The sequence below is a fragment of the Rhinatrema bivittatum genome, chromosome 4, assembly GCF_901001135.1.
Source record: "Rhinatrema bivittatum chromosome 4, aRhiBiv1.1, whole genome shotgun sequence".
In the NCBI taxonomy this organism is placed as follows: domain Eukaryota; kingdom Metazoa; phylum Chordata; class Amphibia; order Gymnophiona; family Rhinatrematidae; genus Rhinatrema; species Rhinatrema bivittatum.
In genome coordinates, this window is record NC_042618.1 from 102,114,065 (window position 1) to 102,130,653 (window position 16,589).

The 16,589-nt window shown below is 45.2% G+C and overlaps 1 protein-coding gene across 5 annotated transcripts in view; it reads right to left on the bottom strand.

Moving 5' to 3' along the window:
* CCDC32 (coiled-coil domain containing 32) overlaps positions 1–16,589 on the bottom strand; it is an 86,208-nt gene that overhangs the window by 62,596 nt on the left and 7,023 nt on the right. For 4 of the 5 annotated variants that reach the window (XM_029598557.1, XM_029598556.1, XM_029598554.1 and 1 more), the window contains exons 2-3: positions 15,084–15,375; positions 6,445–6,601 (exon numbers count right to left, since the gene is read on the bottom strand). In XM_029598557.1, coding sequence (XP_029454417.1) covers positions 6,445–6,601; positions 15,084–15,351 — 425 coding nt within the window. In that variant the 5' untranslated portion in view covers positions 15,352–15,375. Of the gene's footprint in view, positions 1–6,420; positions 6,602–15,083; positions 15,376–16,589 lie in introns of all 5 variants that reach the window. The other variant, XM_029598558.1, reaches the window with a different exon arrangement.

Below are 16,589 nucleotides of genomic sequence, written 5' to 3' on the forward strand. Positions count from 1 at the left end.
TGAAGGAGTTATTAAACATGTAGATAAAGGCGAACTGGTAGATGTAGTATATTTGTATTTTCAGAAGGCGTTTGACAAGTTCCTCATGAGAGGCTTCTAGGAAAAGTAAAAAGTCATGGGATAGGTGGCGATGTCCTTTCGTGGATCACAAACTGGCTAAAAGACAGGAAACAGAGAGTAGGATTAAATGGACAATTTTCTCAGTGGAAGGGAGTAGGCAGTGGGGTCCTCAGGGATCTATATTGGGACCCGTACTTTTCAATATATTTATAAATGATCTGGAAAAAAATACGACAAGTGAAGTAAATCAAATTTGCAGATGATGCAAAATTGTTCAGCGTAGTTAAATCACAAGCAGACTGATAAATTGCAGGAAGACCTTCTGAGACTGGAAAATTGGGCATCCAAATGGCTGATGAAATTTAATGTGGATAAGTGCAAGGTGATGCATATAGGGAAAAATAACCCATGTAATAGTTACACAATGTTGGGTTCCATATTAGGAGCTACCACCCAAGAAAGAGATCTAGGCTTCATAGTGGATAACACATTGAAATCATCAGTTCAGTGTGCTGCAGCAGTCAAAAAAAGCAAACAGAACGTTGGGAATTATTAGAAAAGGAATGGGGAATAAAACGGAAAATGTCATAATGCCTCTGTATCGCTCCATGGTGAGACCGCAACTGGAATACTGTGTACAATTCTGGTCGCCACATCTCAAAAAAGTTATAGTTGCGATGGAGAAGGTACAGAGAAGGGGCGACCAAAATGATAAAGGGAATGGAACAGCTCCCCTATGAGGAAAGACTAAAGAGGTTAGGACTTTTCAGCTTGGAGAAGAGATGGCTGAGGGGGAATATGATAGAGGTGTTTAAAATCATGAGAAGTCTAGAACGGGTTAATGTGAATCAGTTATTTACTCTTTCAGATAAAAGACTAGGGGGCACTCCTTGAAGTTAGCAAGTGGCACATTTAAAACTAATCAGAGAAAGTTCTTTTTCACTCAACGCACAATTAAACTCTGGAATTTGTCGCCAGAGGTTGTGGTTAGTGCAGTTACTGTACCTGTGTTTAAAAAAGGATTGGATAAGTTCCTGGAGAAGTCCATTACCTGCTATTAATTAAGTTGATTTAGAAAATAGCCACTGCTATTACTAGCAACATTAGCATGGAACAGACTTAGTTTTTGGGTACTTGCCAGGTTCTTATGGCCTGGATTGGCCACTTTTGGAAACAGGATGCTGGGCTTGATGCACCCTTGGTCTGACCCATTATGGCATGTTCTTATGTTGGTGGACTAATTGTAAAAACTGGCTTTTTCCTCGTACATTTTAAAATCCGCCTACATACGCACATAAAAGCCACTCAACCCCTATCAGAAATATGCGTGGGACGTTTATTTAAGCTGCATCTTAAGATTACATGCACACATACACACAGTAGGGGGATATTAAATGAGATGAAAATTACTTGCGCGCACGATATAAAATTACAGCATATTTACGCACGCGTGTTCCTTTTAAAATTAGCCAACAAGTCATCAAGTTGAGGGAAGAAAAGTTTGGATGAAACAGGTTTCCCTCTTCTTGAATTAACAAGGACGGTTTTGACAGAGAGGAATTGGAGGGCTGCTGGACAATCGTAATAGATACACGAAACAAACTTGTCTGAGCCCTGCTGGAGCTATGAGGATGAGATGAGCCGGTCTTTGAGCACTTTTTGTACTGTTCTGGCTATCAGTGAAATAAGTGGAAAAGCATACTTGAGATGTGCTTTCCAACTGAGCAGAAAAGTATCCAGAGCTGATTTGAGTTCACTTGGAAGAAGAGGGCAAAATCTTTCCAGTTCCCTGATTTGCTCTGATGCATATAGGTTGATTGCTGGAAGACCCCAAAGACTGAATAGTCTGTTGGCTATTGTAAACATTATTTGTGTGGTTGAAAAACCCTGCTGAGGCACTCTGCTAATGTGTTGGAGATCCCTGGAAGGTAGGTCGCTTGCAATACAGTCTGATGGTTGCATGCCCATTTCCATATCTTTATCACTTCATGGCAAAGAGTCCATGAACTTGGACCTCCTTATTTGTTCACACAGAACATGGCTACTTGATTGTCTGTCTGAATGAGAATGCTCTTCTTCTTAGGAATAAGTGAAAGTTAAGGCATTATCTGATTGTGCACAGTTCTAGAAAGGTTGATTTCAAACAGTCTTTCCATGATCGATCACGTTCCTTGAGTTTGAAAGGATCCTGTATGAGTCCTCCAACCAAATGTGAAGCCATCTGTCACTATTGTGACTTGGTGAGGAAGTAGATGGAGTGAAGATTCCTCCTGAAGAATGGATGGATGTAACCACTAGCATAGATCCTATTTCAATTGCTGTGAAATTCTCCAATTGACAAGGGTTGAGCAATGTGGTCCCATTGGAAGTGGAGAAAGCCAATGTCCTTATTTCAAAGTGTTTGATCATCCTACTTTCAAATGTTTTCAGTTTTTGTGTACTTCTAAAGTTCCCTTTTAAAGTACCCTGAGCGCGAGGTCTTTGAGATATTTTCACCTAGTTAGCTGTCATTCTGGTTTTCTCTCTAATATTTTATATTATGTCTATTATTCCTTGTCCTTAATTTTTGGCTTGTTTCAGAGATGTAGCATCCTCCTCATTTTTTGCCCTGGATAATATACATAACATTCATAGAGAAGCATAAATGCAAACCTTTTTATTTTAAATGTCTTTGCCATGTGACTAGTAGTAGGGTCCTGTGATAAGTGCTAGCACAACCTGCATCGCAGTTTCTTGCAGGGTTTTGTGCCATTTTCTTCCATAAGTTTGTGTTTGGAATATACTCTTTGTAAACTATTGATGCGCTCTTGCTTTGTTGCTCTAGGTGTAGTCTTCTCTGTCCAGCCCTATATGCAAAAACTCAAGCCTTAGAAGTACTGACTACATAAAGAAAAATTGGTTCTTAACTGCTAATTTTTGTTCTTGTAGTACCACAGATCAGTCCAGACTTCTGGGATTTGCCTCCCTTCCAGCAGATGGAGACAGAGAAATGTTTACAGCCACCAGCACATAACCTGGTGTAGCACCTGCAGTCCCTCGGTATTACTATGTACCCAAGCTGATATAGTAAAACACCCCTAAGAAAGTTCAGACTCAACCCTTCTCGAACGAGCAGAGGGAAAAACAAATATAACACCATAAACAACCTTGAAAACTTCACGGAGAAAAAGAAACCTGTGCCATTCTTCAGACAATGAGGACAGATCGAGCGGACTCTCCAAAAGCACACAGACCCTTGGGCAGGTCTCTGGACTGATCTGTGGTAGTACAGGAACAAAAATTAGCAGGTAAGAACCAATTTTCCTTTCCGTGTATGTGCCCAGATCAGTCCAGACTCCTGGGATGTACCCAAAGCTTTCCTAAACTGGGTGGGACTGTCAGAGTCTTGCTCGAAGGATGCTCTCTCCAAAACTAGCAACTTCCGGCGCCTGAACGTCCAATCTATAGAATCTGACAAAGGTATGCAAAGATTTCCAAGTTGCTGCCCTGCAAATCTCTTGCAGGGACACTAGCTGACAATCTGCCCAGGAGGCCACCTGGGACTGGGATGAATGAACCCTTAACCCCTCCGGGACAGGACAACTGCAACAAATATAAGCAGAACCAATGGCCTTCTTCAACCAATGTACAATAGTGGCTTTCGAAGCCTCCTTATCTTTTTTCGCACCACTCCACAGCACAAAAAGGTGATCCGACAATCTGAAACTGCTGGTAACAATCAGGTAACGTAACAAGGCGCATCTGACATCCAAACGCCTTAGGTCCTTAGCATAGGGTGTCCCAGGCTCCAGATTTGGAAAAGCCGGAAGTTTTACTGATTGACTTAAGTAGAATGCCGAAACCACCTTAGGTAGAAAAAAGACAGAACATCCTCAATGAGACCCCTGAATCAGAGATCTGTAAGAAAGGCTCCCTGCAGGATAAGGCTTTAAGTTCAGAGATCCTTTTGGCCGAACAAATAGCCACCAAGAAAACCACCATCAAAGTGAGATCCTTTAAAGTGGCCTTTTTAAGGGGCTCAAACAGCACCCCTGAGAAAACGCACCACATCTGGATGTGATGCCAGAGGCTTTCCATGAACCTGGCCTCGAAAACAGCCCAGAGCCAAAACCTGCACTCTCAGGGAGTTGAGAGATAAATCCTTTGTCAACCCTTTCTGCAGAAAAGCCAGGGTCTGCGCCACAGACGCTCGCTGCGGATCGATCTTTTGATCAGTGCACCAAGACGCGAAAATCCTCCACACTTTGACATATGCCAGGCAAGTGGAAGTCTTTCGAGCCTGCAATAGAGCACGGGAACTATAGCCCCCAGCCAACACAGACAATCAAGAATCTGAAGCACAATTTGCTTCTTTTCCAGCACAGTACAGGGAGATACAATGAGGAGGCTGAAGCGTAACCGTGTTCTATCACGCTTAGAACCCACCGGTCCAACGTGATCTTGGCCTACTCCTCATAAAAATGAGTAAGACGACCTATCAGCGGGATGGAAGAGTGGACCAGCCTCGCTTCATTGTGAGGGTTTAGCCCCGCCAGGTCTGCGGGACCAAAAAGACTGATTCCAGGACTGCGACCTCCCCAAGGCCTGCCACTGGCCAGAGCTCTACTCTGCCTGAAGCAACTTTGCCCTCAAAACCAGGAGCAAAACTGACAAGATCCCTTTCACCCCTTGGGCTTGTCCTCTGGCTTTATCAGCTACCCAAAGGTAGGCGCTAATTTCTCCGGGCACTGGAGGTCCCGAAAAGTTTAAAAAAGTAAAAAATTAAAAAAAATTTTAAATGGTCCCGTGGCTGGCAGGTCGAAAACCAGACGCTCAATTTTGCCGGCAACCGGTTTCCGAACCAACCCGTGGCTGTTAGCGGGCTCGAGAACCGACGCCGGCAAAATTGAGCGTCTGCTGTCAAACCCGTTGACAGCCGCCGCTGGGCCTAATTTTAATAAATTAAAATACTGAACCGTGCGCACAGGAGAGTGGCCTGTGCGCGGGCCTGCTCTCCCGCGTTTTTGCTGTATCGGCCCGTAAGTTTGTACCTGAGGCAATGGAGGGTAAAGTGACTTTCGTTTTGGATGTGCTATTACCCCTTACTGAATAAGGGGTAAAGCTAGCGCGTCCAAATGCCGGCTAACAGTAGAGATCACATCACCCCCATTCTCAAGCTCCTCCACTGGCTGCCTATAAAGCAAAGGATCCTATATAAAGTACTGTTTCAATGTAAACCGATGTGATCTTTATTTCATATAGGAACACCGGTATATAAAAATCTAAAAATAAATAAATAAATAAATAAGGGGTAAAGCTAGCGCGTCCAAATGCCGGCTAACAGTACGCGCTGGAGTGCACTGTACTGTATCGGCCTGTTAGATTGTAAGCTCTCTGGGGATAGGAAAATGCCTACAGTACCTGAATGTAAACCGGTGTAATATGTCAAATCGAATGTCGGTATATAAAAATAAACAAACAAACAAACAAACTTTATCAAAAAAGGAAAAGCACAAACAGGCTGAAAACAAGAAAAAGAACCCAGACAGAAAAAGAAGCAGGCTTAAGTTAAGAGTAGCAAAGGAATCTTCCCCGGGCTCCTTGAGGCGAGGGAACCGGACCACCAGTTTTCAACCCCAACAGGTCACCAAGAGCAATTTAAGGTCTCCATTGACCCTAGACCAGGAGGGATGGTCCCACCAGGAGCTGACAACCTCCTAAGAGGGGAATCTTCTATCCGCTCTCTATACTTTCTCAGTCTTTTTTTTTTTTTTGAGGTCCAGAACTGCAGGATTTGCACCTCCTCCATTTGCTGGAAACAGAGAAATACCGAGGGACTGCAGGTGCTACACCAGGTTATGTGCTGTTGGCTGTAAAAATGTCTCTGTCTCCATCTGCTGGAAGGGAGGCAAAACCCAGGAGTCTGGACTGATCTGGGTACATACAGGGAACGTAAACTTAAGCTGTATATTCAATGAAAACCGGAATGACAGCTCAAAAGGGGAAAACATCTCAAAGACATCACATTCAGGATACTTAAAGGTAAACTTCAGGAGTACAAAAAAACCCCACAAAACATTTGAAATTAAGATGATCAAACACTTTGAAACAAACATAAAGGGACTTAAGGACAAGATATAGGCCCTCTTCTTTCAACTTGCAAAGTTTTACTGTCTCACCCCCCTCCCCTATCAGAGCTGTAATGGCATATGCAGACAACTTGAAGACTAGACAACACTCTTATTTAAACCCAGTGTAACAGTGCTGAGTCTTCACTAACCTGATGAAGTGAGGAGCTCTCTTGAAAGCTGGGTGCAGGTTAGTCCTATAACATGTTTGTCGATCCTTAATTCTACATTCATTTTTCTAAAACCCACTCACTGGTATGCTTGCCCTGCCCATCACCTTTCATCGCATTCCTGCCCCTCCAGGTAAACCTCAGACTCAAACGTTTCCTGCAGGAATCGGTCCCAGCATTCCTTCTTGGCTTGGGCTAGTGTGCGCAGCATGTCTTTAGAAGTCACTTCTTGCGACATCCCCTTAATTCTTCTCAGTTTTCCCTCTAAAGTGAAACGAACAAAAAGGGATTACAGATTAATGAGAGAGCTGATCATGTTTTCATGAATCTAAGAAGGTGCAGTAAGGAGTTAATCAACTCAAAGACAAATCACTTGGGCTCAACTCACCCATACATTTAGACCTAGAGAGGGAATAGTTGTAAAAGCAGGTATTTGGCAAAATATGAAAGAATGTCACATCCTGAAATAAGATATTCAGAGCGCAAAGGACATTCTATTAACACATTCTACTCCGTCCACAAAATCCTATTCACCAAGATACATACACGCCTTTGCTAGCCCTCAGACTCAAATATAATTCTAATTCAGGCTAATTTAACTCTGGCAAGAATGCCAATACTGCCATTTCAATCTATGGTGGTGGGAAAAGATTAACATTTAGAAATCCCCAATCCCACATGACAAACAGTAGCAGTAGTGCTCCGTTTCAGTAATTTCACCGAGCGCAAACCAAAAGGCCCTGAAGTTGGACCATTCTTCAGGGCTTTCTTTTAAGGGACCAATATTCAAAGAAATTCTCCCGGGGTAAACAGGAAAATTGGTTCTTACCTGCTAATTTTCGTTCCTGTAGTACCAAGGATCAGTCCAGACTGCTGGGTTATGCCTCCCTTCCAGCAGATGGAGTCAGAGAAAAGCTGAAAAGCACCCCCTAAATAACCTGGTGTGCCACCTGCAATCCCTCAGTATAATCAATATCAAAGCAGAATGAAGTAAATTTAACAACCAATGACTAGATCAAGCGAAATATAATTCTTTTAAAACAACAACCTGCGAAAACTATGTATAAGTGTGTGCAACACTTCAAAGGCATCAAAGATATGTAAAGAGAAACAAACAAACAAATAGTCGAGCAAACTCTCTTAAATACTATATCCCCGGGCGGGCATCTGGACTGATCCTTGGTACTATAGGAACGAAAATTAGCAGGTAAGAACCAAATTTTCCTTTCCCTGAATGTACCAGGATCAGTCCAGACTGCTGGGATGTACCCAAGCTGCCCTAAATAGGGTGGGACCCGGAGAGTCCCGCTCGAAGCACACTGCTGCCAAAAGAATCCACATCCGGAGCCCGGACGTCCAAACAGTAATGCTTAGCAAACGTGTGCAAGGACTTCCAAGTAGCTGCCCTGAAAATTTCCTGAGGCGACACACATTGGCCTTCTGCCCAAGACGCTGCCTGCGATCTGATGGAATGAGCCTTAAGACCATCTGGCACTGGTCGCCCATGACATATGTATGCCAAAGCAATAGTATCCTTCAACCATCGGGCAATAGTAGTCTTGGAAGCCTTACACCCTTTCTTAGGACCACTCCATAAGACAAAAAGATGATCTGACAATCGAAAAGCATTAGTCACTGCGACGATCCAGTCTCCTCAAATCCCGAGCCTGAGGAGAACTGTTATCCACATCCGGAAAGGCCGGTAACTCAACTGTCTGGTTAACGTGAAACGCCGAAACCACCTTTGGCAGAAAGGAAGGCACCGTCCGAAATGAAACCCCAGAGTCCGTTATTCACAAGAACAGCTCCCTGCATGACAACACTTGAAGTTCCGAAACACGTCTAGCCAAACAAATGCTACGAGAAATACCGTCTTAAGTGTTAAATCCTTCAACGTGGCCTGTATAATAGGCTCAAAGGGAGAACCGCAGAGTCCCCGCAGAACCAAATTCAAACTCCACGAGGCACAAATAGACTGCACCGGTGGGTGTAAATGTTTGGCACCCTTCAAAAAAAGGGCTATGCCCGGATGCCCCGCAATGGAAGCACCATCAACCTTACCTCTTAAGGAGCCTAATGCCGCTACCTGGACCCTGAGCGAGCTATACGCCAATCCTTTCTTCAAACCTTCCTGCAAGAATGTGTACTATAGTGGCCCGCCGTGGGGACACCTTCAACCCACTGCACCAGGAATCAAACACTTTCCACACCCGAGTATAGGTGAGGGAAGTAGATGTCTTTCGTGTACATAAAAGAGTGGTAATCACTGTCTCCGGATAGCCTTTCTTTCTCAATTGTCTCCTCTCATAAGCCAAGCTGCTAGACAAAAGCAATCCACCTGATCGAAAAATATGGGACCCTGTTGCAGTAGGTTGGGTAGATGACCCAGATGCAGGGGACCCTCCACCGCTAGATTGATCAGATCGGCAAACCACAGCCGCCTTGGCCACTCCAGAGCCACCAGAATGACCGGTCTCCGGTGGGATTCTATTCACCTTAAAACAGCCAAGGAGGAAACACAGAGGAGAATGTCTGGAGGCCATGAAAGGACCAGGGCATCCACCCCTTCCACCCCATGCTCTCTTCTGCGACTGAAGAAGCGAGCTGCTTTTGCGTTCAGTTGAGTCGCCATTAAGTCCAGCCAGGGGGTCCCCCACCGGTGCGTCACGAGCCGCATCGCCTCCTTGGACAGTTCCCATTCTCCGGGATCTAGCCGCTGCCAGCTGAGGAAGTCTGCCTGAATGTTGTCCACTCCGGCTATGTGAGATGCCGCTATGCGGGTCAGATTGCGTTCCGCCCAGGCCATCAACTTGTCTGCTTCGGAGGCTACCGGGCGACTCCTTGTACCCCCTTGACGGTTTATGTACGCCATGGTGGTCGCACTGTCTGATAAGATCCTTACCAACCGACGTCGGACAAGTGGCAGAAAGCATCGTAGCGCTAGGCGAACTGCCCTGGTTTCCAAATGATTTATAGACCATTTGGCTTGCTGATCCTGTGCTGATTGTGACTGACAGACTGCCCCCCAACCAGTCAGGCTGGCATCCGTCGTCACGATTATTCATCGGGGATTGTCCAGGTCCATGCCCTGAAGCAAGTGATCCGGGACCAGCCACCAATCCAGGCTGGACCTGGCTGGTTCCAGCAACAGCAAGGGCAGTTGGAACTCCTCAGACTTGGGTCCCAACAGGAAAGCAAAGCCCTCTACAAAGGTTTCATATGAGCAAAAGCCCATGGAACCAACTCCACAGAACCAAGAACCTGCAAATAGTCCCACACCTTGGGTAAAGGAAGGGCCAACAGGTGCCGAACCTGAGACATTAACTTCTCCAGCCTCGCCAGAGGTAGGGAGACTTTGCCCACATTTGTGTCGAAACGTGCTCCCAGGAATTCCAACACCTGGGACGGAACCAGCTGGCTCTTGGCATAATTGACAACCCATCCTAGCAAATGCAGAAGGCGTAAAACTGACTGCACTGCCATTTTGCAAAGCCCTTCCGACTTTGCCCGAATGAGCCAGTCGTCCAGGTAGGAATGAACTAATATCCCTTCACGAAGGCAAGCTGCTATTACCACCATCACCTTGGTGAAGACTTGTGGAGCCGTCGCTAGTCTGAATGAAAGGGCTCAAAACTGGTAATGCTCCCCCAAAACCATGAACCTCAGGAACCTCGGATGGTGCTCTTGGATCCCTATGTGCAGGTAAGCTTCCGTCAGATCCAAAGAGGCCAAAAATTCGCTTTTGTGGACGAGGATCTCAACGTCTCCATCCGAAACTGTGGAACTCGCAACGCTCTGTGGACCTTCTTCAAATCCAATATCGGCTGGAACAATCCTTCCTTTTTGGGAACCACGAAATAAATGGAGTAACGACCGGTCCGATGCTCGGCCGACAGAACCGAGACAATCGATCCCAGTGCCTTCGACCATGACAGAGTTTGAAGAATTACTTGCTGTTTTGTCTGCAACCCGCAGGGAGACACTAGAAACAGATCCCGAAGCAGTCGAGCAAAATCCAAAGCGTAACCTTGATTTATAATATCTAGAACCCACTGGTCTGATGTGACTTTGACCCATTCCTCTCGAAACAGGGAGAGCCGCCCCCCAATCTCCGGAATGGAGGAATGGACCGGTGCACCTTCATTGGGGAGCTTTGTTGGAGGCGAAACTGTGAGAGCTTCCGATGCGCTGAGGCCGTCTGCCACGAAAGGAATGTGCCCATGCCTGTGACCATGTCGAAGTTTGCCAAGGAGCAAGGGAAGAACCCCTGCCTGAACAGAAACGGCGCTGACCCCGAAAATGCCCCCGGAACGTGCCAAAAAGGTGAGGCGGTCTGGGTTTGTCCTCAGGGAGCTTGTAAATCTTGTTGTCTCCCAAGGCTTTAACAAGTTGTTCCAGCTCGTCTCCAAACAACAGCTTTCCCTTGAAAGGAAAGGATCCTAGCTGAGACTTAGAAGAATCATTAGCAGACCATTTACGGAATCACAGTAGCCGCCTTGCAGACACCGCCGAAGACATGGTACACGCAGAGGTGCGTAGAAGATCATACAGCGCATCCGCTGTATAGGCAACCGCCGATTCCATGCGGTTAGCTTGCTCAGCCTTCTCGGGAGAAAGCTCCTGGGACATGAGCAACTGCTGAATCCATCGGAAGGTAGCTTTCTGCATAAGCCTACTACAGACAGCGGCCCTCACACCTAAGGCAGACACCTCAAATATCCGCTTGACTAAAACATCCAACTTTCTATCCTGAAGATCCTTGAGAGCTGCCCCCCCCAGACACAGGAATAGTTGTGTGCTTAGCTATGGCCGTGACTGCAGAGTCCACCTTAGAAATTTTGAGATCCAAGGACTCCCTCGGCAGCAGATAAAGCTTTTCCATGGCTCTGCTAACCCGCAAGGAGGCTTCAGGTGCATCCCATTCCCGGGACACAATCTGGAAAAGTTTCAGACAAAAAGGAAAAGTCTGAGGCGAAGCTTGAAGCCCGGATAAAACAGAGTCTCCAGGAGAAGAATCAGTCACCAGTTACGGAGCTGGAATCTCCAGTTCCTGAAGCACATGAGGGATTAACAAGTATAATTCCGCCTTGCAAAACAAACGGAGCACCTGCGGCTCATTCCCCTCCACCGGAGCGGCACCAATCTACATCATCACCCATAGTCACTGAGGAGGGGGGTCTGGGATCACGGGATACTGGGAGCCCTCCATCAGGAACTTGATGGGGAGTCACGGTCCAGCACTGCCCTGTCCCTCCGCCGGCTTCAAAACCTTAGCTGGAAGGGGAAGCTGCGTTTCCCAATCAACTTCAGCTTCCAAATATGATTTATGCATCAGCAATACAAACTGTGAAGAAAATGGGTGCTGCCGCTTTAAGGCCCCCCCCCCCCCCGTGGGAGAAGCGGAGTCCTGAGGTAATGCTGAGGGAGGAGCTAAGTCAGGCTGTAACACGGGATGCCTTTGAGGGCTTAGTGAGGGCGGGGAAAGCGGAAGGGAATCTCCTCCCTCCGAGTTCTGAACATCATGGTCAGGCAAGATGGCCACCGCTCCCGATGTGAGCGGGGATGGAGCAGTACCCTGTCCCCGGCTGCTTGCCTGCTCCCCAAGTCACGCGATCGCAGCAGCGCCGGTTTTTGCCCTGGAAAAGGCCGCTGTGAAGGCCCCTCGCCCCCGGGAATATATCAGGAGCAGAGGAAGGAGAGCCGCAATGCCGGCTCCCCACAAGCACCACAACGGGACCCGCGCAGCAAGAAAAAACATGCGAAAATGAATTGGCAGCTAGGTGAATAAATCCACCCCTTCCGGAGGCCCGGGAGAAACTCGGCAGGCTAGGGCTTACCAAGAAAAGGTAGAGTGCTATATAAAATGTACTGGACTCTGTTTTAAAAAAAACCCTTTTCCTTTTTTTTTTGTGTTAAGCCACCAAGCAGGGGAATTACCGTCCCTGCATGCACTATACAGGCAAAACCATCCACCAGAGGAATGACTCCTTCTCTGGTCCTATATAGGAAGTGGGGAGAGGGACCGGCCCACCGATAAATCTCCCCCCAACTCACCGGGTAAGGGACAAGTCACCAGGTATAGAGGCCTAGGGCACTGCCCAGCCTTGCCTGCCCTTAGAGAGCGCTCAGCACACTCTCCCCTGCTCCTGTCTTTCTTTTTCTGTTTTTTTTTTTTAAACTTACAGTCTGTTGATCTAGTCAAAGGCGTAAGGAAAAAACAACTAGAAACCTGTTTGGAACTTAGGAATTAATAAATAGTTTTTCTGTAAGGATCAGGACCACAGGTTATGTCAACCTCTCATCTGCTGGAGTCAGAGAATACTGAGGGATTGCAGGTGGCACACCAGGTTATCTAGGGGGTGCTTTTCAGCTTTTCTCTGACTCCATCTGCTGGAAGGGAGGCATAACCCAGCAGTCTGGACTGATCCTGGTACGTACAGGGAACTATCTTTACCCATGGAAAAAGGACAGTGAAAATGATGTCACCTCCCACTCCCATTGCAGGGAAAAGGGGAGGTTCTTGGGGCAAGGTTAGGGTAGGTCAGTTCAAGTATCCGGGGAGGATCTCATTTTGAAACCCATATGCATTGTTTACTCTGCAGTGAGTTCAATTTGAAAAATTGGCTTCCAGGCCCATGGATACAAAAGTAATCATGAGCCTGCAACCACTGCAGCTGCTGTGAAAGTTGGCCTCCAAATGCCATGCCACCTCTTGAATGTCTGCAATATTGTCTGTCTTCTTGGTACCTTCATCCTATCAGAATAGTACCGCATGATCAATTCTCCTCTGTCTTCTGTCAAAACTGTATAGAGCATCCTACTCCTTGCACTGACCACAAACCTTTAAAACAATGAAAAGTCTTCTCCTCTCTATACTTCCATTCCAATTAAATTTTTCCACACTCTTTCCTCCCCTCTATTTTCTCCCCTTACTTACCTTGAACCTTCTCTCTCTCTCTAATTACCCAGCCCTTACACTTATAATTTTCTATTCTCACCCCTTCTCACCTCCAATCTGACTTCTCCTTACTCTTAAGCTAATATCCCCATTATACATCAGAAAACCCAATTATAAGATACTTTCTTTAATTATGTTATTTAATGATGTTCTTTATTACTCTGCTTTAGCCGAGATGTTAATTATAATACTAATGTTTTTATGTTACTAAATGTTTCCATGTATGAAGTTGTTCAATTGTAAACCGGAGTGAAGGCTTCCCGCTATACTTCGGTATAAAAAAGAACCTAAATAAAATAAATTTAAAAAAGCACTCATAATTAAAAACAAAAATCCTTTCAAACAGGGTTTAATGAGTTTAATTCAACTACCCTGTATTTCTACATATTCTTACAATCCTGAGCTACAAATCTCTCCTTGGATTTCTTATCACCCCAAATTAAAGAGAATTCAAAATTAAAAAAAAAAAAAGTCCTATTCAAAAAACTGCAAGCAATTTGTCCATAAAAATGCTGATGCAACACCAAAAATACTTCAGCATCAACCCCTGTACAAGTCTTCAGTGCAGCTCTCACACAACTACTTGAAAAGGATGCAGAATAAAATTACTCTCAGGAGGGCCTGCATTAAGGGAGTACAAGAACCTGTGCTGGGAAAGTGAAGAAAGGAGACGTGGGGAACCAGGAGGTGAGCTGAACATAGAGGAAGTGCAAGGGCAAGCGACTGCCCTGTGGATGAGGGGGCTTGCCTCATTTTCCAGCCATACATTTGACAGAATCCCCCCCCTGACTGACTAGGAGCATGTGACCTGGAGAACACACTGGACAGAGAAGAGAAGGGATGGAAGATCTGTTCTGACCTCTGCCTGTCATATCTCTAGCATAACCCTAATGAGGGCATCTAAAAGGCTGAATCCTCATTACCGCAGCCCTTCTTCCAGAACCCGAAACAGTCTACAACTTGCCGACAGCACAATTCCATTAAGTCTGCCTGCCATGCAAATTCTTGGCTGGCGCTGCAGGAATATTGCATGCTGCTGTTCTGTGCCTATCATATGGTGCTGCTATATTTAGTCTGCAGAAAAAAAATTCAGCCAAGAATCACGTTGCTCAGGACTAATTTGTCATCGTGATAACTTAGGGTTCTCTTGTACTGTGAAGCCATTATGGATCCCCCTGAAGCAGGAACATTCCAAAACACAGCTCATGTTGGGGATAATTTCAACTTAAGAGTATTCTAGACAGGGAGAATCGTGAACAAGATAAGTGCTTTCACATTACTTTTTGCTTTTGGTTAATATCTTTTGTATTAACAGTTGTTGCAATACAAAATGGTTTCACTATTTAAAAAATTATAACTTTCTTGTGGTGCTGGGACACACATTTGGAATTGCAGCATATCTGTGAGAATGCAATTAAAACAACCCACGTGGTACAATCACCAAAAATGAAAAAAAAGTTTAAATTTCTACATAGTGGGACTGATTATTATAATTGAGGGCTAGTAACTAAGTGTTACATTAGAGCTTTTATCGATGTAATTAGCCCATCTTTGAGGGTCCCATATAATATTTTGGGGAGGTTACAACTTAAAAGGAGTTTTTGTTCTTTGATATATTTTGTGCACTCCTTTTTTGGACTTTTCTTTTCTTCTTTGCTGCTGCCATATTTATCACATGCCTGTGAAATGTCTATTACACACTTCTCACCTGGCTGTCAAATGTACCTTCCAGATATGATGTGTTAATGTACCAGTAACAGTGGTACATACTGAGCTACACACACTCACCTAGAGATGCCAAATACACTTCAGAGTCCTTCAGGGGAGCCCATGGCTTTACACAATCTTGGAAAGCACCATCTTTTTGGTCATACTGATGTTCAGAGGATGAAGAGCTTTGGCTTTCTCTGTGAGCACAGGAACCCATGAAAGAATCCGAAAAAGCATCCCTGCAATCATCCTGTTGGCCAGCAGTCGGCAGGCAAGGACAGATTTCAGTCCAGAGGTCCTGGCTTGACCTTGTGGTTGCAGAGTCAAAGTCCTGAAACATTTTCATTTAGAATATATCCTGAGCAAGAGCCTGAAAAGCAGAACAATATTTAGCTTAGTGAGCATTGGTCTCTGGTAAGTTTTCCTTTTATTTGAACCATTTTAAGGCTCATTTTAAAAGCTACTGCTGCAGGTAAAAGAGTACTTTGCCTGCAGAAATAGGTTTCTTGAAAATTCCAACCCCATATGTGGGCAACTGTATATACATAGGGCTTATTTTGTAATTTATATTTTATTGAAATAACTCTTGAATTGCGATACACCAATAAAATATGCACAATTGCAGTAAATACAAGATCACACCAACATCGGAATGAATACTAAAACATACAAAATCTTTTGTGCGTCTTTCAACAGGTGTTTAACAACAAATCTTTTCTTATCCCTCCTCCCCCCAGGCATACCGGATATTACACTCGCAATAGATAGCATAGAGAGGATAAAAGTATATCATAGTGAACAGCAGGTGAGAGACGGTGTTATGTGTCGCATTAGCACTAAGTGTGAAGATAGCACCAGAGTTCCTAAATCCATGTCAATCCGTAGGCCCCGCTCTTTGGGTCTAACCACACTAGCAGACGTTGCCAGTGCGCTTGTTTCTTCCGTCTACTGGCAATATGGGTATGATAGGAACACAGCTTGGAAATTCTCATTTTTAGGTCAGATAATGTAGGTAAAATACTCAATCGCCACACCTTAGCTATTTCACAACGAGCCGCAATAACTATGAGGGTGATTATTCTGCCAAGCATCTGCGAGGTCTCCAGAGGCATATTCAATAAAGCTTGATCTGGAGTTAAGGAGACTTTCAGCCCTGTAACCTGATATATAACCTGATTTATAGCTTGCCAGTAAGATTGTATACGAGGACATGTCCACCACATGTGAAAGTAGGACCCTACCTGGCCACAGCCCTTCCAACAATTGGAATCTCTATTTTTATTAAAATGGTGCAGGCGTAGTGGAGTCAGGTACCATCGAAGCAATACTTTATAACTATTCTCACTCAGGAGTGCGTATGGAGAGCTTTTTTTGGTATGGAGAAAAATTACATCCCACGTTTCACCCGATAAGGCGAAGCCCAAGTCTGTCTCCCATGCCCTCATAAAAGTAGGTTTAACCTTAGGGTCCTTGTTCAAATAGCTATACACTTGTGAGATTGCCCCTTTGATATTATCCGCCTGGTCACACCAGTTTTCCATCTGGGTCTTACCGAGCCCTAAATCTTTAGCTATGCTTTCCCCC